Source organism: Amblyomma americanum, chromosome 1 (assembly GCF_052857255.1).
Source record: "Amblyomma americanum isolate KBUSLIRL-KWMA chromosome 1, ASM5285725v1, whole genome shotgun sequence".
Classification (NCBI taxonomy): Eukaryota; Metazoa; Arthropoda; class Arachnida; order Ixodida; family Ixodidae; genus Amblyomma; species Amblyomma americanum.
This window is the reverse complement of record NC_135497.1, coordinates 163,700,674-163,726,691: the sequence shown is the minus strand read 5'-3', so window position 1 is coordinate 163,726,691 and position 26,018 is coordinate 163,700,674. Positions and strand designations below refer to the sequence as shown.

At 45.3% G+C, this 26,018-nt stretch overlaps 1 protein-coding gene and 1 long non-coding RNA gene across 2 annotated transcripts in view; both read right to left on the bottom strand.

Annotated features, from left to right (window-relative positions):
• Positions 1–1,391: 1,391 nt before the first annotated feature.
• LOC144114625 (uncharacterized) overlaps positions 1,392–26,018 on the bottom strand; it is an 89,270-nt gene continuing 64,643 nt past the window's right edge. The window contains exon 4 of the mRNA XM_077648488.1: positions 1,392–1,657. Within this exon, the coding sequence (XP_077504614.1) occupies positions 1,604–1,657 (54 nt within the window). The 3' untranslated portion in view covers positions 1,392–1,603. The remainder of the gene's footprint in view (positions 1,658–26,018) is intronic.
• On the bottom strand, positions 5,438–12,449 carry LOC144114096 (uncharacterized). Its single transcript, XR_013310952.1, has 3 exons — positions 12,305–12,449; positions 7,881–7,935; positions 5,438–5,607 (listed from the first exon to the last, which is right to left on the bottom strand). It is a non-coding gene; the product is annotated as an uncharacterized LOC144114096 (long non-coding RNA).

The following is a 26,018-nucleotide window of genomic DNA, read 5'->3' as shown; positions in this document are numbered from 1 at the left end:
GAGCCAGTTATGCGCCCTTCCTTTCCTCAAAACCATCCGCCTCTAGAACGTTGTCAACGCCAATGTCAATGAACACAATGAATCGTTGATATGTTCCCAGTTCATACGATCTCACTGTTAATACGCTCAAAATCGCGGATATTAAAAATGTCCCATAGCATTACGCCATATTTTTCCAGGTTAATACGTTTCCAGAAAACACAATTTCCCAACTACTACGTTTAAACTTTCGGAAAACTGTGCTCGTGTAATAAATTTACTGACCAACCGCACATGTGCAAACATACAAGTGGGCAGAATGAGGGCATGCGGCATGGAGGGGGGGGGGGGGCAGAATAGTGCCACGCTGCCAAGGTTCCCACTGCCGATGGAGTGCAAAGTGGACCCTGCAACAACAGCTAAAGGCTGAAAAAAAAAAGTAAATTCTGGCCGATGAAAGTGGACGGCGGGTTCATTATGACAGTGGGATCATTACGCGGGTATACACGGCACATGCTAGACTATATCCAATGACCGTCTAAGAAGCTGCCTAAGCAATTATATGCTTTTGGCTTCAGACTCTTCGGAACACAACTTCTCCAAATTTTAATATGTAGCGCCCCAAAGGCACCAGTTGGCTACGACTGACGCTTAGTGGATGGCTCGGGACTAGTTTCTACCAGTGGGAATTCTTCCAATGAGTGCCGACGTCACCCAGCCCAGGAACGTTTTTAATTTCAGTTATATTGAAATTTAGCCGACCTAGCTGCGATTCGACCCCTCAATCACAGCAGCTATGCAAAGCATCAACATAGTGAGACAAAATTATGCGCCTTTGCTGCGAGGTACTTGTCCAGTAATTTCTTGCATACGAAAATTTATCCTACTCAGTGGCTACGAAGTACTTTAGGAGTAGTTTTAGTGCACAAGCACAGTGCCATACATGTAACCCGGCCCACTCGCTAAAAGGCCGAGATGCCGATATCAGCCGGCAACAGTGGCAGGCAAGATTAGACAGCATAGGCACAGGATACATTAACTTCAAGTCAGCTTTGTTCACTTTTGCCATTTTGACGCCAGCATTGCGTTGCAAATCATATTCTGATTGCAGCTGCATGTCAGCCTTGCTGCTGAGTGCACATTTTCTTTCAGCTCCTATGCTAGAAACAGTTGCAAGGCAAAGCTAATGACAAACAAAAAATTTGTTGCTTGTTCTACGTTACGCTTGCTTGCATCCTCAATGATATATGCACGGTGTATCTAAATTTGAGCATCAGCTCAGTGCACATTCATATATTCAGGAGTTGAGTAGAATTTTTTCTTATGTTTCATGGAGCCCACTCAAGCAGTAGTTCACAGTAACATTACACCACCTACAGTCACCACTTGCCTTTTACATGACACACTGCGCTTGCACCCCCCTCTGGTGCATTCACATTCCACGGCTAGCGTGCACACAAAGGAAAGACTCACCCTTGGCAGACTTGCCGTCGCCCGGCTTCCCGAGTCGAATATAGGCAGGCGGCACTGCGTGTGGGTCCCACCGCGGAGCCACCTGGCACCATGCCGCGGCCACTGCCTTGCACTTCAGGAAAGGCAGAGGACTGCTCCGGAAATTAAGCAGTCAGCCGAGAAGACATCCCATAATTCGGCCTGGCACCTCTGTTCTGGCTGGGTTCTGCACAAAAAGTGGGACAGTCTAGCTCGCATGCGGCATGAGAAAGCTACAGCTAATGGTTAATGCTGCATGCCTTCCTCGTTTATCCAGACATAAAAGACCAAAATTTATGCTCCGCTACACTTAAATAGGCCCGCATTAAATCTAACAAACCTCCAGCCCCCTTCAACTCAGATTTGCATCCAGGACTGACTGTACTAATCCACGTGGCCGAAACCTAACGAGTGCGAGACATAACCTCTCCATAGCAGTGAGGCCAAGTTTATAAACACAGGACAAAAGAAATGTTGCTTGGGGTTTACCCATTGGAATAGTGCTCTTGCACTAGAGAAAAAAACTCTGCCTCCAAACAATGACAGCGAAAAACAACTTGTGCATCGACCTGAAGGAGTGGCAGCATTCATGCAGTAAACCTCGTCCATTAGCAGCAGATGAGAGTGAACATTTTGGCAATTGTTAGCATTACCACCATGTGTCAGGCCTAACATCACTACACAAGCAGCGAACATTAAATCGACATGCATACTGCCATTGCTAGATGGTAAGCTGTAATGCCATGAAGGAGTTCTTTAGTTCTACACCAAATATATGTGGCACTGACGTCCCCAGTTCAGCGCTGTTAAAATTTTAGATCAGATAGTCGGTTTACTTTCGTAGTCTGCCAAGCACCAAAATTAAGAAAAGATGCCAAGCCAATCCTCCTGCTCTCTCCAAGGGCACAGTGCCTGTTGTCGATCTCGGCATGGTAGAAGCATCTAAACGAGTAAAGTTGGGAGAGGGCCAGCGCAATGAGCACAGCATCAAACCTCAAACATGGTCTGCTACATTTCAGTCATGTCAAGACAAAGCTAAAGCCCTTCTGTGAACACTCTTGAGTGACTCATTGTTGCCCTCGATGCTGACCAAAGCATTGGCTTAGAAGAACTAGTAGCTCAAATTAGCTAAAGCCGCATGCCAATTGTTGAAAGCCCAAGTTTAGCGCATATGGCACAGTAACCGCACACAGGCCAAAGCGGCTCTGTCTTCACTACACTGCTGCCTGACCAACACTGTTCGGCATCCTCAGCGCTTAAGGGGGGACGCGGCCCTTTAAAAGCTGTCTCGCCAAATCATTTGAAAGTGTCCTGAATATAAGACTAACATTTGTCCTTGAATCCCACAAACTTTTTGACATCCATCAATGCGGTTTTAAAAATGCATGCTCAATAACAGACCATTTAGTTTGCCTCAAAAATACTGTCAAAGAAGCTTTTATACACAAACAGCACTGTCTTGCCCTCTTCTTCGACACCGAGAAGACATACAACACAAACTGGAGGGTTGGTATTCTTCGCGACTGAGCAGAGCTTTGCATTGGTCACAGGATGATAAACTGCCTAAATAATTTCCTGTCCAACCGTTCTTTTCACATACGTCTAGGCTCATCCCTCTTAAGAAACTTCGTCCAAGAAAATGGAGTTCCCCAGGAGTGCATTTTAAGCACAACGCTCTTCGTTATAAAAATGAATTCCACAGCCAAAGTAATCCCCAAGTCCATTATGTATTCAGTCTATGTTCACAATCTTCAAATAGCCTGCATGTCCTCAAACCTAGTAACATGCGAGAGACAAATACAGTTGACACTAAATAAATTAGTGACATGCACAGATAGGAATGGTTTCCAGTTTTCCACACACAAAACTATGGATATTCTTTTCTCGCTCAAACGAGGCCTACAGGCTGACCCATTCATACACCTGAACGAAACATAGCTACCTGTGAAAAAATGAGCACAAGTTTCTAGGCACAACCTTTTCCAGAAAACTCACTTTCGTGCCTCATATAAATGCACAAGAAGAAAGCCTCACAATCTCTTAATATACTCAAAGGAATGTCACGAAAACATTTGGGGTGCCGACAGGACATGTCTCATACAAATTTACCACTCTGTACACTGTGTTCTGCCCTGGACCGCCTTGATCCTCGCCCATTAACAGAGCAAAAGATCCTCGGTCTGTGGCCACAGCAGTCGACTGCCCTCAAGGCATACAAGGCACTCTTTGCCTACTTGAGAGCGACTGGATTGAGTGACAAATTGTGACAGCGTTGTGCATGTGTGTGTGTGTTATGCCTTTTTCCCCTTCTCTCTTCCTCCTTTTAGCCCCCTAATCCCTCTTCCCCAGTGCAGGGTAGCCAACCGGAACCCCTTTCTGGTTAACATCCCTGTCTTTCCCTCCTCCTCTTTATCTATCTACCTACCGCTCTGTAGTACACTCTACCCTGCATTATGGATCGATAGTGTATGGGTCAGCGAGGCCATCATACCTTAAACGACTGGAACCACTACATAAGTCGCCCATACACAGTCCTTATGTAGAAACCAACGAGCCGTCACAGACAGAAGAGCCATGCTCACATGCCATACATTCTAAAAATCCATTTACTGCAGAAGCAGAAACCATGTGTCAGCACCTGCAGAATGCACCAGAAATAATGGAATTTTTCAGCATGCATACATGAGCATTCGTTAATGGACTAGCAATAACCCTGCCATAAGCACCAAGTTCAGGAATTCTGCTTCAGATGAGAGACCCCTGCCCTACCCAATGAATGTCCGAGGTTTTAGGGCTGTCTTGGAATGTGTGGACAGACTACTTTTCATTTAAGCCCTGAAGATTCATTTCCTCGAATACCATCAAGTCACGAAGCACTTCGTACTCAAAGCTGTCGCAGGGCTTTATGACACAGTAGGTTTCCTTGCACCTTTTTTGGTGCAGGCAAAGATTCTTCTTCAAGACCTATTGGAAGCGAATGATCAAAAGGATGGCCCTTTGCCAGCCCATTTGGCTGACACCTGGCTTAAATGGAGTGAAGATATAGATACACTTGAGGATTTCAGCATTCCAAAGAATCTAGGAGCTGCAATAGCATAAAGGCCCTATCTGCCAAGCTGAGCTTCATCTTTCCGCAGATACTAGTCAGAGTACCTATGGTGTGGCAACATATTTATGCACACATGGATCTTGCAGAAGAGTTGACACAGTTTTGCTGCTCTCGAAGGCAAGGGTTGCACCTTTCAAAACAGTAACTCTAACAAGGCTAGAGTTGATGTCAGCTTTGATGGCTATGTTAATGTACAGCTATGTTTCTCATAACTGTGACCTTGGATTCAGCAATGTGACCTTTTTGAATGGACTCGCAAATAGTTCTCAGCTGGATTCGGAAAAATCCACATATGTGGAAGACATCTGTGTGCCACAGAGTTCAAGAGACATGCACTCTGACCGATCTTTCACTCTGGCGATTCTGCCCTGGCAAGGAGAACCCAGATGATCTACTTACAAGAGGCATCTCCGTAGACAAGCTGTTGCAATCTAGATCCACAATGGATAACGGATAAGGCAGGTTGGCCGGGCCAAATTTTAAAAGAAGCTGTACAGTGTGACATGCCCAATCAAGAATTGGCTACTGTAATACATACATTCGAAATCAAGATCCAGGATGAGCCTCTACTCGACATTAAGAGCTTCAGCTCTTTAATGAGGCTACCGTGAATAACAGCATAGATTTTTAGATACCTGCACAACTTAAAAAACGGGCCTAAAAAGACAGGGAAACGTTCATCTGAAGAAGTCGATGCTGAAAGGCATTTGAATGGCGTCAAGCAAAAGCGCCACTTTGCAGTGGAAGTTAACTGCCTGTTGGAACAGAAAGCTTTCCCTCCAGGATGCTTGATATGACAACTCAGACCGAGTTTCAACAACAAGGGCTTATTACAAGTCCTAGGAAGAGCACCGAGCATAAGCGAAATGTATGCAGCCAGTTGTCCTATTCTGCTTCTGAAGGATTCGTCGTTGAGTACACTTATCTGGCAAGCTCACGCGAAGGTTTTTCATGCTGGTGCTTGTGACACCCCTATGAAGGTCCATGAAAGATATTGGATTCCTTGAGGATGGCAGCCAGCGAAGAAACTGAAATATGGATGTTTTATTTGTTGCAAGACACAGTCTACACCATTTCACCAGGAAACACTGCTACTTGTAGACGTTACAAGACTGCAACCTATTTCCTCATCATTGGCATTGACCTTAATTTGCAGAATATCTTCTTTTCCGAAAAGAAGATCAGAAGAAAGTATACATCCCCGTTTTTGACTGTACTGTTACAATGGCTGTACATTTCAAACCAGTTGATGACATGACGGCTGTCAATTTCCATCATGGCTTTTATAGATTTGTGCCCAGATGGGGACTGTGTTAGTCTACACTGACAATGCACGAACTTCCATGAAATCTTTCATGCAACTGAATATGGAGCATGGTTCAAGATCCTGACATTCTCTCCTTCTTCATGATTTGAATATACAGTGGAAGTTTATTTGCTCAAATTCCCCGTGGTGGGTAGGGCTTTATGAAAGACTTGTGCTGTCAGTAAAGGGTGCTGGGAAGACAAGTGGTCAGCGAGAATGACCTCATTATCATTCTTGAAGAATTGGAGGCAATGTTCAACTCTCATCTCCTCACTTTTGTTTTCAGCAGTGTTGATGGACCCTGCCCTCTTCTTACCGAGTTTTCTGGCTGGACAACGGCTCACATCATTCCCTTTGTTTAGCATGTCAAACACTCCCTGCTCCCCATCAGACCAACTGAGGAACTTTTGGCAACTCAGAGAGAACCAACCAATTACAAGCCTTTTGGTCCCACTGGGTTAGAGAATACTTGATTAAGTTGAGAAACATTTCTGTGAACGACTCAGAACACCTCGATCTCATAAAATGGGGTTGTGTCATGCTAGTTAATAACAAATGCCTGAGGTATTCAGACATCAGCGCGAATACAGGTTCTACATCGTGGTCAAGACGGAAAAGTTAGATCGTGCTTGCTCTGACTCCCCTGCAGAACCACTGTGAAACGTCCCACACAACACTTATATCCTATGGAAATCCCTTAGCGCAACCTATCTGGCGGAGTTAGAATGGTGGAAATTCGTGTTGCCAACACCAGAAGTCTCCGTCACCATCATCACTACAAGTTTGCATGGTGCTGCACTTCTCCTCCAGCAGTGCTGATCTTCATCAGTCATTAAATGCGTTTGCTCTTTCCTGTCACAGCCATCTAGACTCATCTCTTTGCGATGCCCACGTACTAGCAAGGAGACCCTGATGTCCATCACAAGATCTTTGACAATACAAGAACTTAAAGGACTATAGACACCTAATTTCGGTGGCATTTTCATGCTCTACAATGATGTGGAAGACACTACTATGCATGAATTTCCATGTGGTATTCGCCTACGACCACTAAAATAAATTACAGTAGAATTTTTCTGTCATGCTCTTTTGGTTTCAAATAATGGCCTTACGTCAGTCTGGTTCTATGTCACGTGAGGCATGGAAAAATGTCGATATAATCGCTGATTCATCATTTTAATTCACTACAGTACTGAAGCCAGCCTTCCTCATCAGCCGCAATGACAATACATGTAGAAGAAGTGATTATATTGCAGTTTTTCATTCCTCTCATGGCCTATAAGCACACTTTGAAGATACAGTCATCAGTCGGCTGTTGAAAGCGAAACTGAAACAGAACGAGAAACAAATTCACTTATAAATTATTTAACGGTCATAGGAGAATATCACATGGTAATCCACGTATAATAATGCCTTACACATCATGACAAACAAGAAAACATGCATCCAAAAGCTAGGTGTCTAGGTATGCTTCTTTAAAATGTCAATTTCACAGGACGTTGCCTTGTTAACCTCCCTGCCTTTCCATTATTTGCTATCTCTTTCTTGGGTTCAGATGTTCAATGCTCAGCTAATGGCACATGAACATGGGTTTATCAGCAAGACAGATCTATCAAGGAACATGACCACATTTTTGGTTGTCTTGCCATAGCACTAGATTACTGCCAAGAAAACTAAAAATGCACCTTCAAAAGCAATTTTTCTTAAGCTAGATATGTGGCTGCACAGTGTCTGTTGCATGTATATTATATATGATGCAAATGAAGAAACCGGTTTCTTGCATTGTGCTCATGCAGCAAGCAAGTTTGCTTCCATTTTTTCACATGACAGTATCACTTTGTTTGACCATAAACTTTGCACAAAGAAGCACAAAGTGAAGTGATTTGTATGCAGTTGCATGAGAAGCAACACTGTCCTCCATGTATATCTGCAGTCTAAAACAAAGCAGCAACTCAAGTAATGTGATTCCAATCATGAGATAAATGCAGGTCTCACCACAGAGGCAATCAGAATTGTGTTGCACCAGACTACACCACAGCACCAGTGCCATCTGCGGAAAAAATGTTAGCACCAATACTTTAGTAAGACACGAGCAAGAAAGAAAATGAACAAGATGAGTGCTGATGCTGTCAGTTTAAAGTTTTAACATGTTTCCTTCAGAATGGAAACAATTTGCCCAGCACCAAGCTTTGTAAAATGCAGCAACCACCTCTCATTTATTAGATTTCATCAGTTGCTTAACCAGATGCCAGACTGTCTCTCGTAAGAAAAATTTGGTGCTAACACACCTATAATTATTTTCAGGGCTAATACTCCTGCAGGTGAAGAAATTAGAATTCATTGCAATGATTGTCTTCATGAACAGGCAGGAATGCTTCTTTTCATAGCTTTTATCCATGTCAGGGAAACTGAAACCATATGCTGGGAAGTGTAGTAGTTGAAAATTGAACAAAGGATGTATTGAAAGCATAAATACTGCAATGTCCTTTCAGTGCAGTAATCAGCATTACTGATTTTGTCAGCATCACTAAAAGTGTCATATTATTTATTTATTTATTTATTTTATTTATAAATACTGCGGTCTTGAACAACAAGACCATCGCAGGTGGGTACCTAATTTGTGTAACACCAAAGGACAAAAAAAAAAGGAAATACAGCAGACAAGGCATCACAGCAACGAAATTAGTACATCACACTGTACTGTATCGTTTCACAACCTCAGAATATATATACTGCAGTCATAGAGCCAAGCATATAATTAAGTAAATCTCAACAAATTACTCATCAACCGAACATTCAAAATTTCGTCACTTGTTGCAGCAGCGCCTCAAAATGGGACAAATTATTCTCTTCGACTATATGACCAGCAAGGTTGTTCCATTCGGTAATAGTTCTAGGAAAATAGGAATATTTGTAGCAGTTCGTTCTTGTGGATAAAGGTTTTACGGAAAGAGAATGTCTCAGGCGTGTTGCATAACCACTAGAGTAACTAACAATTTTCGAGATGTCAATGTTGTATTGCGCATGAATTAACTGGAAAAAGAATTTCAAACGACAGATACGGTTTCTATCAGTAACGGATGGTAAGCCACTCTTTTTAATAAGATTAGTGATAGAAGTGCGACCATAGGAATTATAAATAAATCTTACTGCTTTCTTTTGAATCCTTTCTAATTTGTTAATGTTAATCTTGGTATATGGGTCCCAGATCATTACGGCATATTCTAAGATTGGCCGCACAATAGTGTTATACGCAAGGAAACGTGTTTCAGGAGTAGCGAACCGTAGTGCACGCCTCAAGAAGAATATTTTGCGCAGAGCATTTGCCGAGATAGTATCAATATGTTTGTTCCAGGAAAGATTATTGGAAATCCATAGGCCGAGATATTTGTAGCATGTTACCTCTGAGAGTGCATTATCGGAAGTACCATACTGGTAGAGAAGAGGATTCCTTTTAAGCGTTATTCTCATATATACTGTTTTATCAAAATTTATCACCATTTGCCACCTATCACACCAGCGCATTACCTTCCGAAAGTCATTATTTAGCCTGATTTGATCTTCACTTGAGTTAATTTGTTCATAGAGGACACAATCATCGGCATATAACTTAACATTAACAGAGAGATCTTGGACGATATCATTAATATAAATAATAAACAAAAGCGGTGCAAGCACAGATCCTTGAGGAACTCCCGATTCAACTGGAATGCAATGTGAGAGGGCACCATTTAGTGTAACAAACTGGCGCCTGTTTGTCAGGTAGGCCTTAATCCAGGTTATTAGTTTATCATTTTTTATTACAGAAGTCAATTTATATATTAGCTTGTTATGAGAAACCGTATCAAAGGCCTTGCGGAAATCTAAAAATATTACGTCAGTTTGTTTTCCTTCGTTTATGGCTTCTGCAAAATCATGAATTGTTTGTATTAGCTGTGTACATGTCGAATATCCTTTCCTGAAACCATGTTGAGCTTTCGATATTACGTTATGTTCTTCAAGAAAGGTAGATAAATGTTTATGAATAATGTGCTCAAGTATCTTACACGCTGTGGAAGTAAGTGAAATAGGGCGATAGTTTTGCACCTGTGTTTTGTCACCAGTTTTATGTAAAGGTTTAACTCTGGCAACTCGCCAGTCATCGGGTAGGGCGCCTTCCTCTATAGACCTTATAAAAATGACACATAAATACTTGGAGCACCATTGCGCGTACTGCTTCAGAAAGGCATTTGGGATGTCGTCTGGGCCAAACGATTTCTTAACATCAAGATTTAGAAGTAAATTGAACACTCCATTTTCAGATATGGTAACATCAGGTATAGGGGGTAAAGACAGACTGAAAGATGGGAGATGACCATTGTCTGCAGTAAAAACAGTTTTAAAGTGGTTATTAAAGGCTACACAGGCTGCATTATCATCGCGAATACATTTTCCATCTATTACAAACATGTCGGCACTGCGGGAACTCGGGGTAATCGCCCTCCAGAATTTTTCAGGAGATTTTTTAATAAATGATGGGAGTTGGACACCAAAATATCTTTCTTTGTCAAGTAAAGTCTGATCATTTAATTGTTGTGACACCTCCTCAATAACACGGACTATGGAAGGGGTGGCTGATCTCGCTCGCTTTTAAGACGTTTTAGTCGACGTTGCAAGTGCAGCGTCTCTCTGCTGATCCAAGGGTTGCGGCTACAAGACTGCTTAGATATCTTCGGCACGAAACACCGGATACATTCATGAACCATGTTCTTGAAGATGAGCCACAAGTCATTAATACTGCAAGGATTCGTTTGGAAATCGTCATAACGAAGGTCAAGAATGTCAATGATGGACTCATTATCTGCTCGTGAAAAATTTGGAAAGGAATGAAGAGCATCTTCATGCTTTAAAGAAACATCATTTAGTGACAATAAAACTGCCTTATGATCTGATATACCAGTAGCAACATCACAAGAGATGTTTTCCGTAATGTTGCCACTTAAAAAGAAGAGATCTAGGATGGACATCGAACCGTGCTGTATTCTTGTAGGCTCATTTACAGCTTGCAGCAGATCAAAGTTTAAGGCAAGGTCCAGCATTTCGTTTTCCATCAAATTACAGGACTGTGAAGAAAAAGTGCACCAATCAATATTCGGGAAATTGAAATCACCAGTCATAATTATTCTGTCTCCCGGTTTTACATGACACTGGATATACTCTTTTAAATGGTGCAAGACAGGGACAGGAGAGTTAGGGGGCCTGTAAATGGCACCTAGTAAATACTTGATGTTATCAGCATAAACTTTGCAGAATATGCCCTCGACTCCCGTGACATCAGGTAATCTTATAAGTTGTAGAGATGCTTTGTATAGTATCGCAACTCCCCCACCTCTTCTGTCACGATCTTTTCTAAAGACCTGGTAGTTATTTGGAACAAATTCACTGTCATATATATCTTCACTTAACCACGTCTCAGTTAGCACTACTACATCAGGGTCATGCGTAAGTAAAAGACCTTCCAACTCAACGACTTTATTAACAACACTGCGACAGTTAGTATTTAAAACTCGAAAACAACCTTTTTTAGTTTTGTTCTGTCAGGTGTGCTTGGTAATCCTGTAACGCTTGTTTTCAGTTTTGTCCCAGGCAAATAAAGTCCCGTTCACACTTTATTTATCGAAGAATAACTTGACCTTCGCACCGTTCGACCTTTCCTCTGCAGAGCTTTCCCATAGTTTTTGCCTTATCTGACGAACGCCAAGAGAAAAATCCTCTGAAATCGATATTTCAGAGCCCTTGAGTTTGGGACAGGCTTTCATTATCGATACTTTTTCACGGTAGTCTAAAAACCTCACAATTACTGGACGATCACCATCTTTCTTCTTTCCCAGCCTATGACAGCGTTCAATTCCACTAATGGTTAAATCAAGCTTTTCAAGAAACACACTCTCTTTTATCTTCTTGATAAGATCATCAAATGTTTCAGTGCTCTCTTCTTTAACGCCATAAATTATCAGATTATTCCTTCGACTCCGGTTTTCTAACTCATCAACCTTATTCAAGAGGCTGGAAACATTTTGTTCTAGTTCAGCTATAGTTGATTTCAGGCCATTTACCTCTGTCTTCAATGTACCAAGAGAAGCCATTTGAGTTTCTATGCCACTTATTCGTTCATGTAAGCTAGCTACATTTTTTTCAAGTTTTTCTTGTCTAGTCAGTACATTGTTGATTGATGCAGTTATGTTATTTTGCCCCAAGAGAAGTTGTTGCAATATTTCCTGGTCTGTAGGCCCCGGATTCGACTCAATGTCACCACAGATCAAAAGGCTTATTTTGAAAGAAACAGCAGAGACAACACTTTGTAAGCCAAGTGGGCATGGCAGCAGCAATAGAAAACGGTCATCACTGCGAAAACACTTCATTCGAGAATAATCACTAACCTGCACGATAAAGCAGAACTGATTGAGCATCATGTCCGATGTGCTGCTGCCTAGCCCACTGGTTGAGATGGCCGGGGGACAACTTCTTATAGCCGCAGGTATGTCCACGTGACTTGACGTCACCGATGGGGTGGCAGAAGTTGAAACGAAGCAAGGCTGGACGATCTCGATGACGGGGCAACGGCTGGCTCGTGCGAATGACTTGATGTCTGGTTGATACGGAAGAGCAGCAGTAAATCCTTCTTCAGTGCAACCAAGGGAAGGCTGAACTTGAAGAAAGAGCGCCAAGGCCTGCACGATAAAGCAGAACTGATTGAGCATCATGTCCGATGTGCTGCTGCAACAGTTACTTCCTAAGTATTCTACAGATGAATTAACAAAGAAGAGAAAACAGTTCACCCCAAAGTTGCCAACAGTCTAAATAATATTACTATATGCCTCCAAATGTGCCATGCCAACTATGCCAATAATATGCACGTGCATTTGAGCAAATGGCGTGTTGTGTATTTAAGGCAAAACTACTTGTTGTCTTATGCTTTATCAGCAGGGTTGGCATCCAGAATCTAAAGCTTCAAAGAGGCACCGACATACAGCAAGCGTGGGAGAAACTCATGGTTTTGCTGACGCACCAGGCATGGCAGCTGTGAGAACTATATTCACATACAAGCAATCAGACAGGATGACAGCTTATAAGCAAGCTAGTGGCAAAGATTTCTTTCAGCTGCGCCACAATGTGCACATGCATTTCACTTTCATGGCAGGCTGCAGCAAGGAAATACTACTTAATTAAGAGTTGACCCGACTATTGATGAATATGCACTGCTGGACCACATGATGAATCAGAACATGCATCCCCACAGACCATTCCATTGTTTATACACAGCAGCCAAAATACACTCCATGAACTGTTGACGACACAAGTAAAACAGTCACACCACTACTTTCTCTGTGCTTGCACCAGATGCGTACAAGAGTCCAGTGAGAAGAATGGTGAATGTTGGGAGTAGAGCACTGCACGGGCCATAGTTATAGCCCCGGGCCCAGCCTGGGCCTGATACCTTCTACCGCTACCAGCTGGAGCCCAGCCCGGTTTCTCTAATGCCCCGAACTGGCCCGAGCCCGAGGAAGCTCTCGGCTACCAGGGCCGGCCTGTCCCAACAAGTCGGTGGGCCCGGCTCAGGCCCAAACAACACAAAAGCTGTAAGCCTGCTACAGAAACACAAACATTGTTGTTACTATGAATTTCAGTGAAAAAACATGAGTGGTTGTTAGAACAGAGGTCTAAAATTCTCTAGTGTCTGCTTCTGTTTGAGTTGGTACCTATTTATTTTTTTTGCCCAGAACAAAGTGCAGTGCCCTGAATACCACGCATATAAATTTGCTGAAAATAATCAACTCAAGCCGTTTTCTGTCTCTTAGCTTCGGATTTAATATTCACAAGCTTATGTCAAACAGGCTGTAACGTTGCAATCGGTTCGCCACCGAAACGGAAACGGTCACACGAGACCGCAAAGCAGTAAAATGTCCTATTGTGTCTGTTCAAACAGCTGCTCATCCCACTGTCACTTGTCTATTACCATCCAGCAATAACAAAATGCAGTAAGATCAACTGGACTTGGATATATTACACAATGAAGATGTTAACTTCTACAGGTCCCACACTTCACTGAAACAGTGTTAATGCGATCATATCTTAGACAATTCATTTAGAAAGCTTTTGTAGAATTAATGGTCCCAAAAAATCGAAAAAAAGGAAGGACTTGAAAGACGAAAGAAGTCTCGTAATTATTATTCCATACATTATAAAAAGTGATCAGCATAATACTGAGACCAAAATAGAGAAACTACACTACACGGGTGCAATTATTACATGCACCCTTCAAGGCCCAGATTTCTTCGCATGCGCAGTCTCCCCTATGGTCCGGAAAGCCTGGGGGGTACCACAACTAAGCAAAACAAATAATACAGCAGTTATCAGGAAATACAAGACTGGCAGCAAACAGCGAAGATAGCCTCACAGCTCCTGTTCCTCTCAGGCTATATCCGAGTGAGTAAAGCAAAATGTTGCTTTATTTTGTGCGTGGACGCCGTACTTATGCTTCATGGTTAACGATTTCGCGAAGCTAAGAAGGTGGCAAGCAAAAGTACTGTGTTTGTGCCTTTCGGTGCATCAGAACCGGCGGCGCGAGCGCTTCGTCGTCGTTGGCTTCGGGGCTGGTTCATCTTCTTCATTCCAAGTGCCCCGGCGGAAAGAGGGAGCCATCCTGGCGACTCAAGGAGAGGAGACTACGAGGGGGCTATAATACGGCTTCAAGCGGCTGACGTGAACGACGTCGCGGCCACGGCGGCGATGGTCCGAAGAAGGTGTCACCGGTTCGATAATGTAGTTGACCGGTGACGTACGCTCCAAGATGCGGTAACGGCCGATGTGCTTGGCCGAAAATTTGGACGTATTCGGAACAGAGAGCCAGACCAGTGAGCCAGTGGAGAAGTGAACCGCGGGCGTGTCTTGATCGGAAGCATGGGCACGGAGACCTTGACGTTCGGAGGTGAAGGAGCGAGCCAACTGGCGGCACTGCTCAGCATGGCGGGTGATGTCAGAGAGGGAAGCATATTCCGAGCTGTCGGGGTTGTAGGAAGGATTGTATCCAACATACAAGAAGGTTCGCGATCGAATAAAAGAAAGAATGGGGAAAAGCCGGTGGTTGCTTGAGAGGCGGTGTTATATGCATAGGTGACGAACGGAAGAACCTGATCCCAATTGGAGCTGTCGGAGTGAATGTACATGGCGATCATGTCCCCAAGAGTACGGTTGAAGCGTTCGGTGAGGCCGTTGGTTTGAGGGTGGTAAGCAGTAGTGGTGCGGTGGACTGTGTGGCACGCAGCGAGAAGCTCGTGAAGAACTTCAGACAAGAAAACACGGCCGCGGTCACTGAGAAGTTCGCGAGGAGCGCCGTGACGCAGGACAAAGTGATGAAGAAGGAAGAAGGCTACATCGCGAGCAGTAGCCGCAGGTAGGGCAGCGGTCTCAGCATACCGAGTGAGGTGGTCCACGGCGACTATGATCCAGCGATTCCCAGCGGTCGTGAAGGGAAGTGGCCCATATAGGTCGATGCCCACACGATCAAAAGGGCGAGCCGGACACGGTATTGGCTGTAACGGGGCAGTCGAAGGGCGAGGTGTCGACTTCCGCTGCTGACAGGCCGTGCAGGAGCGAACGTAGCGACGAACGAAGTTGTACATGCCCCGACAATAGTACCTCTGGCGTAGTCGCTCGTACGTTTTCAGCGAGCCAGCGTGAGCGCTCTGAGGATCAGCATGGTGGTGTTCACAAATGTCAGTACGGAGATGTCGGGGAATCACGAGAAGCCACTTGCGGCCATCTGGACGATAGTTGCGCCGGTACAGAAGACCGTCGCGAAGGGCAAAATGGGAAGCCTGGCGACGAAGTGCTCGAGGGAAGGAGGCCGTAGAGGGTATAGAGGGTGAATGAAGTACGTCGAGCAACGATGAAATCCATGAATCTTGGCGTTGTTGATGGGGCATGTCCATGGTAGTGAGCGCTGCGAGTAGGGATACAGATATTGGCGAAGAGGGCGCAGGAGAGGGCAGTGGGGAGCGGGACAAGGTGTCGGAGTGCTTGCGGCCCGATCGGTAAACTACGGTGATATCGAATTCCTGAAGACGGAGGGCCCAGCGGCCTAGGCCCCCTGAGGGATCTTTGAGTGAAGCCAACCAGCACAAAGCGTGATGATCGGTGACGACGGTGAACGGGCAGCCATATAAGTATGGGCGGAATTTTGTTAGAGCCCACACTACGGCGAGACACTCCTTTTCCGTCACGGTGTAGTTCGACTCAGCCTTGGTGAGGGCACGGCTGGCGTATGCAACGAGGTGTTCAGGAAATTCGGGCTTGCGCTGGGCAAGGACAGCCCCGAGACTGATTCCGCTTGCGTCGGTGTGCACTTCAGTAGGGGCACTGGGGTCGTAGTGTCGAAGGATAGGTGGTGAGGTGAGAAAACGACGGAGCGCAGCAAAAGCGTCGTCGCAGGCCGAGTCCCACGTAGACAGGTCGGCGGGACCGTTAAGAAGTTTCGTCAGGGGCGCGACGATGAAGGCGAAATTGGGAACAAATCGCCGAAAATAGGAGCAGAGACCCACAAATCGGCGCACTTGTTTTGTAGAAGTCGGTTTAGGGAAGTCAGCGACAGCACGGAGTTTGTCAGTATCGGGCAGGACGCCGTCTTTGGAGACGAGGTGGCCGAGTATTGTCAGCTGCCAGGTACCAAAATGACATTTTTTGAGATTAAGTTGAAGGCCAGCATTGGTGAGGCAGCTCAGCATCTGGCGCAAGCGCTTGAGATGCGTCGGAAAATCGGGCGAAAACACGACAACATCATCTAAATAGCAGAGACAAACAGTCCACTTCAGGCCGCGCAAGATGTTGTCCATCATTCGTTCAAACGTTGCGGGAGCGTTACAGAGGCCGAATGGCATCACGTTGAACTCATAGAGTCCGTCAGGGGTGACGAACGCCATTTTAGGACAGTCGGACTCAGCCATCGGGACTTGCCAATAGCCAGAACGGAGATCCAGGGAGGAGAAGAACTCGGCGTCTTGCAAGCAGTCAAGGGCGTCGTCAATACGTGGTAGCGGGTAGATGTCTTTGCGCGTAATTTTGTTGAGCCGGCGATCGTCCACGCAAAGTCGTATCGAGCCATCCTTCTTTTTAACCAGGACGACTGGGGACGACCAAGGACTGGCGGAAGGTTGAATAATGCTGCGTTGTAGCATGTCGTCAACTTGCTCAGTTATGACGCGGCGCTCGGGAGGCGACACACGGTAGGGGCGCTGACGGAGAGGAGCATGGGTTCCGGTGTCAATGTGGTGCTCGACAGTGGTCGCACGGCCCAAAGAAGTCGACTGGTGGTCAAACTATGAGCGAAACTGGTTGAGCAGGGCAAGGAGCTGCGCGCGGTGAGCAGCATCGAGAGCGCGGTCAATGCAGCGGTAGAAAATGTCCGATGACAAAGCCGGAGCAGCACCACGTGGGGTGAGGGCAGCGACTTCGACACTGGAGGAGGTTACATCAGTGTCGAAGGAAGAGATCAAAGCAGCGGTTTCAAAATGGCCGAGGCACTCGCCACGGAGCAGGGAGAGCGCGGAGAATGAGGTGTTAGAGACGAGGATGGCGGCAGCACCGTGGTGAATGTCGATGACGGCGAAGGGAAAACATAGGTGTCGGCGAGAGGCAAGTACAGGGGAAGGCATGAAGAGAACGGTGGCGTCAAAAACTGAGGCGGCGCAAACAGGGACAAGCACGGCACTGTCAGGGGGAATGTCAGTGTCCTCGGCGACAACAAGCTTAGCAGCACAACGAATCGGAGGCTCGTCGAGGAGCGCATCGCAGAGTGGAGAGAAGACGACGTGCGCACGGGCACAGTCAATGACGGCACTGTGCAGGGAGAGAAAATCCCATCCAAGGATGACGTCATGGGAGCTGGCACGGAGGACTAAAAATTCGACAACATACAAAACATCGGCGATGATGACGCGTGCTGTGCAAGCGGCAGAGGGATGAACGGTATCGGCGCTGGCGGTACGGAGTGAGAGTCCAGAAGATGGGGTTGTAACTTTGCGAAGCGAGCGGCAGAAGTTTTCGTGAATAACAGAAACGGTGGCCCCAGTATCCACAAGCGCAAGTGTCTTGACTCCGTCGACAAAAACGTCAAGAAGGTTCGGCGGGGAAAGGCGAGTACTTAAGCAGGGCGATGAGTGCGCAGTTCGTGCCCCCAGAACTGCTGCTGCTAGTTTTCCGAATCGGCGCGGACGTTGCGACGCGTCATGGGCGACAATGAGCGGCGGCGAGGCGAAGGCGAGCGGTGGGAAACGTAGGGCTGGCGACCGTGCTCGCGGTCAGGAGAGGTCTCCTGAGGTTGTGGTCCGAAACGTGGGCGAAAGGTACGGTCTGCATCAGGGTAGTCTGGCAGAGGGTGGACAGGCGCATGCAGAGTACGTCAACAGAGGCGCGCGACGTGGCCCGGAAGACCGCAGGCGTAGCATATCGGTCGATTGTCAGCCGTGCGCCAAGGGTTGTAGGTAGGGGGCGTGAAGCGGGTCCGTGGAGCAGCAGGCGCAGGCACCACTTGAGGAACATACGTATAAGTCTGCGGTCGCGGTGGTCGCGCGACAGCCTCGGCATACGTGAGAGGCACGGGAGTGGGGGCAGGCGGCACTTCAACTGGAGGACCGTAGCTCAACGGAGCAGCAACAGGCGGTGGTGGGGTCGGGGGAAGGCCGACCTGGGGATCCAAGGGGGCTGGTTGTGGAAGAGGAGGGAGGGCGTCAGCGACCGCCTGCGTGATGGCGTGCCGGATCTCAGAGCTGAGGGGGGTCGGTGTCTGATGTTGGCGAGATAGGAGCGAGAGCTGCCGGCCGACCTCGTCCCGCACAAAGTCTTTGATGGTAACAAGTAGATCTGGATTGATGGCCAGGCCGGAGATGGAGTCGGCAGGCGGAGGAGGCCGACGAGCGCAAAAACGTTGCTTGCGCAACTCGTCGAAACTCTGGCAAAGGGTATACACCGAGGTAATGGTGGTGGGACTCTTCGCTAACAACAGCTGAAAAGCATCGTCATCGATACCCTTCATGATGTGTTTGATCTTGTCAGCCTCGGACATAGCCGGATCAACACGCTTGCAGAGGTCTACTACGTCTTCAATGTAGCTGGTGAAAGTCTCATCCGTGTGCTGAGCTCGGACGCGCAGGCTTTGCTCAGCGCGCAGTTTCCGCACTGCAGGACGGCCGAAAACCTCCGCAAGGGTGCTCTTTAGAACGGCCCAAGTGGGAATGTCGGCCTCGTGGTTGCGGAACCAGAGGTTCGCGACATCGCTGAGGTAGAAGATGACGTTGGTAAGCTTGACGCGGTCATCCCAGTTGTTGTGGCGGCTCACCCGTTCGTATGATTCCAGCCAATTTTCCACGTCCTGGTTGCTATGACCACTGAAGACAGCGGGGTCGCGCTGCCGGACGGCACCGGAGCAGATGACTGGTTGCGACGCGGCGGCGGGCTGTTGACTAGCCTTGGTAGTGGACATTGGGATGGTGCGGCTGCGAAGGTCCACGGTGATGGTGAAAAGGGGAACACAGCAACCTCCACCAAATGTAGAGCGGTTTATTAGCACGATGGAAGCGCCGGCTACGAAGACCTTGGCACAGGCAATCTACGAGGCAGAGAGCCGAGAGACCAGACACAAGCGGCAGTGTTCCATCCAGCACGAGCATTCAACCGGCGGCACGAGCGCTTCGTCGTCATTGGCTTCGGGGCTGGTTCATCTTCTTCATTCCACTTTATTTTGTGCGTGGACGCCGTACTTATGCTTCATGGTTAACGATTTCGCGAAGCTAAGAAGGTGGCAAGCGAAAGTACTGTGTTTGTGCCTTTCGGTGCATCAGAACTTCATCTTTGTAAAGAGTGCTATATATGCTGTTTAGCCTGAATTATTGTTTTCTGCATCATTTTCATTTTTTTGGATGCTCAACCTATCACATGATATTACTGAAGATTAACAAATTCATATTCTGGAAAAAGTAAAAAAATAGCTACAATATTGTCTTGGCCTGCAGTTTGTTAACCACATGAGAGCATAAGAAGCGGGCGCTAAGAGAAAGTACGTGCTCACTACACAAGCCTGAGCCTGGCTCAAGCCAGCCCGTCAGTATACAGGCCCGAGTCCGGCCCGGGCTTTCGGGTGAGCCTGAGCCCGTACAGTGCTCTAGTTGGGAGTGCTTTTTGGAAAGGCCTCTCATCGTCATCAGCGTACTTATGTCCACTGCAGGACAAAGGCTCCTCCCATTGATTTCCAATTAAGGTTGTCCTGATCCAGCTGTGACCCCCTTTGGCCAAGCAAACTTCCTGATGATGATGGATTTTATTGGCACAAAGGCGTCTGTGGACAAAGAGTGCCATGACACAAGGTATTTTCTTCTGTCCCACTCATGGTTGCCTTCTCTAGAAATCCACCTCTTTACCCTTAGGGACCATTGGTTACCTCCTCTCTGCATCACATGCGAATGGTCTCGACAGAAACCTATATAACGTTACAAGAATTAGAGAGATTTATGAGACACAGATTTTCAGTACAAGACATCACAAAGGCAGAACAGCAACTCACAAACCAATAAACCAGCACAGGCAGCATAGAGTAAGAATAATTGAAAACTGTCGTTAGTCTGCCCAGCACTGAAGCCAATGAGAATCAGGCATCTGGAAACAATAGGTCTTTTGTTGAAAAGCGTATCATCCTATTCTGTTTAGATACAGGGACCCCATCATTGGTCTCTTCTGGACTTCATTAGATCAGAAAACCTTTTCCATTTAGTATAATCGTCCCTATTCATGACATGAAGCAATAAACACCACTCAAAAATAAAAAACTGGAAAAAAGCGTTATTGTTCCTTTTGTTCCAAGAGTAAATTGCTTTTGGGAGCCAAGGTAGTATATGTAATCTTGGCAGACCGCTTCCATGAAAATCAGGCTGCACACATGAGAAAGGCAGTGAACAAGCCATATTATGTAGTATTCAAGAGTGGCTGCAAGTATTCTCCCAAAGGCTCTTCTCAGGCACCCTCCCATGATAAGGGTCAGGTGCACCCGACTATAAGGAAGCAGACAGCCATTCTTGCTGAGGCAAAAATCCTCATTCATGGAGAGAAAAAGAAAGCTACTTAACTCACCCAAGAGAAAACGCTTTCTTGCATTCAGAAAATATGGCAGAATGTTGTTTCCAACAGCAAATAGCTACTTTTCATAGGTGCTACTTCGCATGTACCAACTCAATCTGAGGCTCATGCACTTTGTACAGCATTCAGAAGTAGAGTAATTCATTTTGAACAGGCAGTGACACAATGAACACAATAACAAACTGGGACAGAGACTGCCCTTTATTTCAGGTACCTTTTTCCCTAAATCTGGAGAATCTAGTTAGTTTGGCGATAGCTGTTCACGTAGATGCACAAGCAACATGCATAATTCAACAAACTTTTCTTACTTTTTAGACATAGAATGTGTGGCTTTTATTATGCATTAAGTGCACAAGAAATTTCTGCTGCTCACACATCACTGCTTGCAACGAAGAGCAAGGCCCTCATTCCGCAAGAGTTCTTGAAGCAACTAACCTTAACAGTGGTGAGACATGCACATGTAGTCATCAGCAAGCAAGCATCTACTGCAAAACAAATGCTTCTCTTATTCACTTCCAATTGGCTCTGTCCAGCATCAGCCACAGCAATACTATCCTAGCAAATTCCCTCTCTCATTTACCCACCCGACTTTCTGCTACCGCCACCTGTTTCTCTTACCTTATATCATACTAAAAGACCATCCTCGTCCACATTACATGTCCTTCTTAAGCTCATTTCCAACTCTTAACTTCTGCTAGGACACCATTAAGTCGAGTTTGTTCTCAGATCCGCTGTTTTAATCCTGTCTCTTAACTGTAACCCGCATTTTCCTTTTCATAGCTTCTGCTTTTTCTGTAATCTAAATTCAAGCTGCTCATTAGTCTCCAAGCTTTCTCAGTCTCAGTTTGTGAAATAGCCATGAACATGTGGCCTTTGCCTGTGCTTTCTTTCTAGCTACACTAATCACTTCACTCGTCATCAGAACAGAGGCAAGCCCCTTTGACATTCCATGGCATCCTGGATTTCAATGCACTGCAACAACCTAGCATGCCCAATGCCACTGAATGTAGAACAGCACATTATTAACGCCATCCCTTCCGCAGCAGTGGCCAAGTGGTCTGAGCATCCGCCTTGCATGCGGGAGGTGCGGGGTTCGATCCCCAGTGCCGCCAAAGACCCACCGGTGATACAATGGGTGCAAGCTTTCCCCTGGCCTGGTGCTCGGCTAATCAGGGGTGAAATGCTTGGGAAATGGGTCTTTGACCCCACACTGAGTGATTAAAAATACCTTGTGCCATGGCGCTCTTTGGCCACAGACGCCCTTGTGCAATAAAAATCCAGAATCATCATAATCATTAAAGCCATCTTAGTGGGCCCATCTTCAATTAGCACCAAAAGATATGCCAGCTAAATAGCAGTAACCATAAGAAACAATAGTTTGTGGCTTTGGTGGCTGCACCACAAACTTTGCTAACCCATTTCTACATATCACACAGGTTATTAAGCCCTTAGTTTTTCTCACGAGAAAGTCTCTGAATACTTTTAAGCTCAGCAGATGACCTAGGGTGTTGTGTAACTGTTGTTAGGTGTATTCATGCCATGCAGGTACTGTCATTGCAGCTGCCAAGTGATGTTGAAACAAGCTCAGCACTTTAGTCATGAACTACAAAAACTAAACCTAAGTCTTTCAATACTACTTGCTGAAATACAAAGCCTGAAGTCTCAACTAACCATTACCAACAAGACTATTTTTGAACAAAGCAAGTAAGTGAACTTGAGACCCATTCAAAGCTTTATATCCACACGAGTCCAACTTGAAACACTGCAAAATAAGGCTGTCCAAACAGTAACTCAGATTCGTAATTTTGAAGCTTCTATTGATGACAGAGAAAACCGTTCATGTCATGATAACCTGATATATAATAGTTTTCCGCACCATACCCTATCAAAGACATTGTTCTGAGTCAGAATGTACAGTCACTCACCAATATTGTTACAGACTCAAATATCTCTATCAAACCAAAAGATATAAATGTGTCTGCTTAGCCATTTTGGTCATGACACACCAAAACATAAACATTTCCTAATTGTGAAATTCTCATTAAGACTAAGAATACCTTACTTTAAAATGGAAGAAATCTGATGGGCAATAAACTCAAAGCAGTATTCATTAAAGTCTTCAGAGTATTGTTGAAGGTATTTCACGCATGGTCCAGAAGGTGCAGAAAGGGTTCCGGCTGTTCACTTAAAGTAAATCTCTCACATGTTAGGGACTAATCCAGACCTTCCAACACTAACAACTAAAATATGCAACTTCCATGTTGGTGGTCACTTTCTCCACATCTGGCATAACGTCTATAACTGAAATTTGGAGCCGCCGCGGTGGCTGAGTGGTTATGGCGCTCGGCTGCTGGCCCGAAAGACGCGGGTTCGATCCCAACCGCGGCGGTCGAATTTCGATGGGGGCGAAATTCTAGAGGCCCGTGTGCTGTGCGATGTCAGTGCACGTTAAAGAACCCTAGGTGGTCGAAATTTCCGGAGCCCTTCACTACGGCATCTCTCATAGCCTGAGTCGCTTTGGGACATTAAACCCCAATAAACCAATAAACCAGCCATAACGGAAATACCCAAGCAGCGTTCTTCTGGCGGCTTGAACGCCCAATTATCAAGCGTATTCAACTTCGAGGTCTATTAAATTCTTTTTTCTCCAAAATAGAAGTAGTTGCCATCTTGCAGTGTGTTTGAAAAGATGCAGCCATTGATTACACTTAGGTCAGCCAGACGGCAACACTGTCTAGTATATAAAAATCATCTGATCTTGTCTCATGCCATAAGTATTTTAGATACTCTAAAACATAACTTTCTTGCTCAAAGAACGTTTTTTCCCCTTGTGTGAATGGTACCAAGTGAAATTCGTCATCGACTGAGCCGTGTGACGCAAGTGCACCATGAACGTTAATATTCTGTGGTTGTGGGTGCAACAGTTCAATGAAGGCCAAAAAAAAATGTTCACCGCTATGTCCCCTTCTTTAATATATATTAATGGCCTACCTGCACATGTCTGTTCTAACATTTGTTCTACACATGTCTGTTCTAACACTGCTGGACAAAGGCCTCTCCCATACCTCTCTGAGTCAGCCTGTCCTATGCCAGCTACGGCCACCTTATCCCCGCAAACTTCTTAATCTCATTTGTCAAACAAACTTCCTGCCGCCCTCTGCTATGCTTGACTTCTCCTGGTATCCAGTCCGTTACTCTTAATGTCCATCGGTTATTTTGCCTTCGCATTACATGCCCTGCTCAGGTCCATTTCTTTTTCTTGATTTCAACTAGGAATGTCATTAACCAGCGTTTGTTTCCTGACCCACTCTGCCCTCACCCTGTCTCTTAATGTTACACCTACCATTTCCTTTCTATAGTTCACTGTGTTGTCCGCAATTAAAGTTGAACCCTTTTCATCACCCTCCATGTTTCTGCCCTGTAAGTAATGGTAAGATACAGCTGTTATATATTCTTTTCTCTTGAGGGATATTGGTTAGTTAGTTAGTTATATTGATTTTAATGGCGCAAAAGCAACTATGGCTATGATGCGCCAAACACAAGGTTAGGTTTTTGTTAAATGTTACACTTTTTATAACTAGAGTTTGTTTAAAACATTGGCTTCATTAAGAAACTTAAAAATACTTGAAAGATCAACCAGTGCTTGATCACCTAAAAGCAACTTGGGGTGCAATGGGATGTATTCATTGTAGAGTGTTGTAAAATATTTTTTCCTCAGTTGTTCCAGTTTTGTACATGAAATTAAAATGTGGTTTACAGTGAGTACATCGCCGCACATTTCGCAGAGAGGTTTGTCTTGTTTTGTCAGTAAGAAGTTGTGTGTAAGGTGTGTGTGCCCAATGCGTAGCCGACATAAAATAACTTCAGTGAAACGTTCTTGATGTCTACATGATTTCCATTCTCCTAAAACGGGCTTTATAGAATGCAGTTTGTTGTTTGCCTGTTCTTCCCATGCAGCCTGCCACTTAATTCTGAGTTTACTGTGCACTAATTTCAAAAAATCCCTGTGTGGTATGTTATCTTGTTTTATTTGATCAATTCGAGCTTGTGCTGCGCATGCATCTGCTCTCTCATTACCGACAATTCCAACATGGCTGGGCACCCAGCAGAATATAATGTTATGTTTTTGTTTTTTTATTTTAATTATGTTATGTATGATGTTTCCTATAATGGGTTCAGCAGCGTTTCTACAGTGCAGCGCTTTGAGCATACTCAGTGAATCGGTGTAAATGACGATATTTTTAATGTTTTCTTTTACTATTTGGTCTACGGCTACAAAGACTGCATAACTCTCGGCAGTAAAAACCGATGCATACTGTGGCAGTCGTATCATTTTTTCATTTTTTTCTTGAATTACTGCACTTCCAACATGACTTTCTGTTTTTGACCCATCAGTGTAAAATTCAGTGAAGGTGTCATATTTTTCTTGCAGTTCAAAGAATTCTTGTAGTATGAGCTGATGTGGCATTTCCTTTTTATGTAAGTGTGTCAGTGTGAAGTCGCACACTGAAGGCAGGCTGTACCATGGTGGTAAATTTTCATATTTTTGTGCAATATTCGGCAGGCCATCCAGTACTCCTAACTCTTCACATTTATCTTCAAAGCGCATTATTAGTGGCCGGATGGATTGTGGTTTATTGTTGAATAATCTTTTGGATGGGCACTTGGTAACAATGGGATGGCAGAGATGTTTAGGAAGAGAACGGGTTTTTAGGACGTATGCGGATGTCAGTGTGACTCTTCTATCCTCTAGTGCAGGCTCATTAGCTTCAATGTAAAGACTGTTTACCGGGGATGTTCTATATGCTCCAGTTGATAGTCGCAGACCAAGATTATGAACAGGGTCCAGTCGTTTCAAGTAGGATGCTCTTGCTGAACCGTATACTATGCACCCATAGTCCAGCTTGGAGCGTACCAGAGAGCGATAGATGTGTAATAGGCATGTTCTATCGGACCCCCACCGTTTTCGCG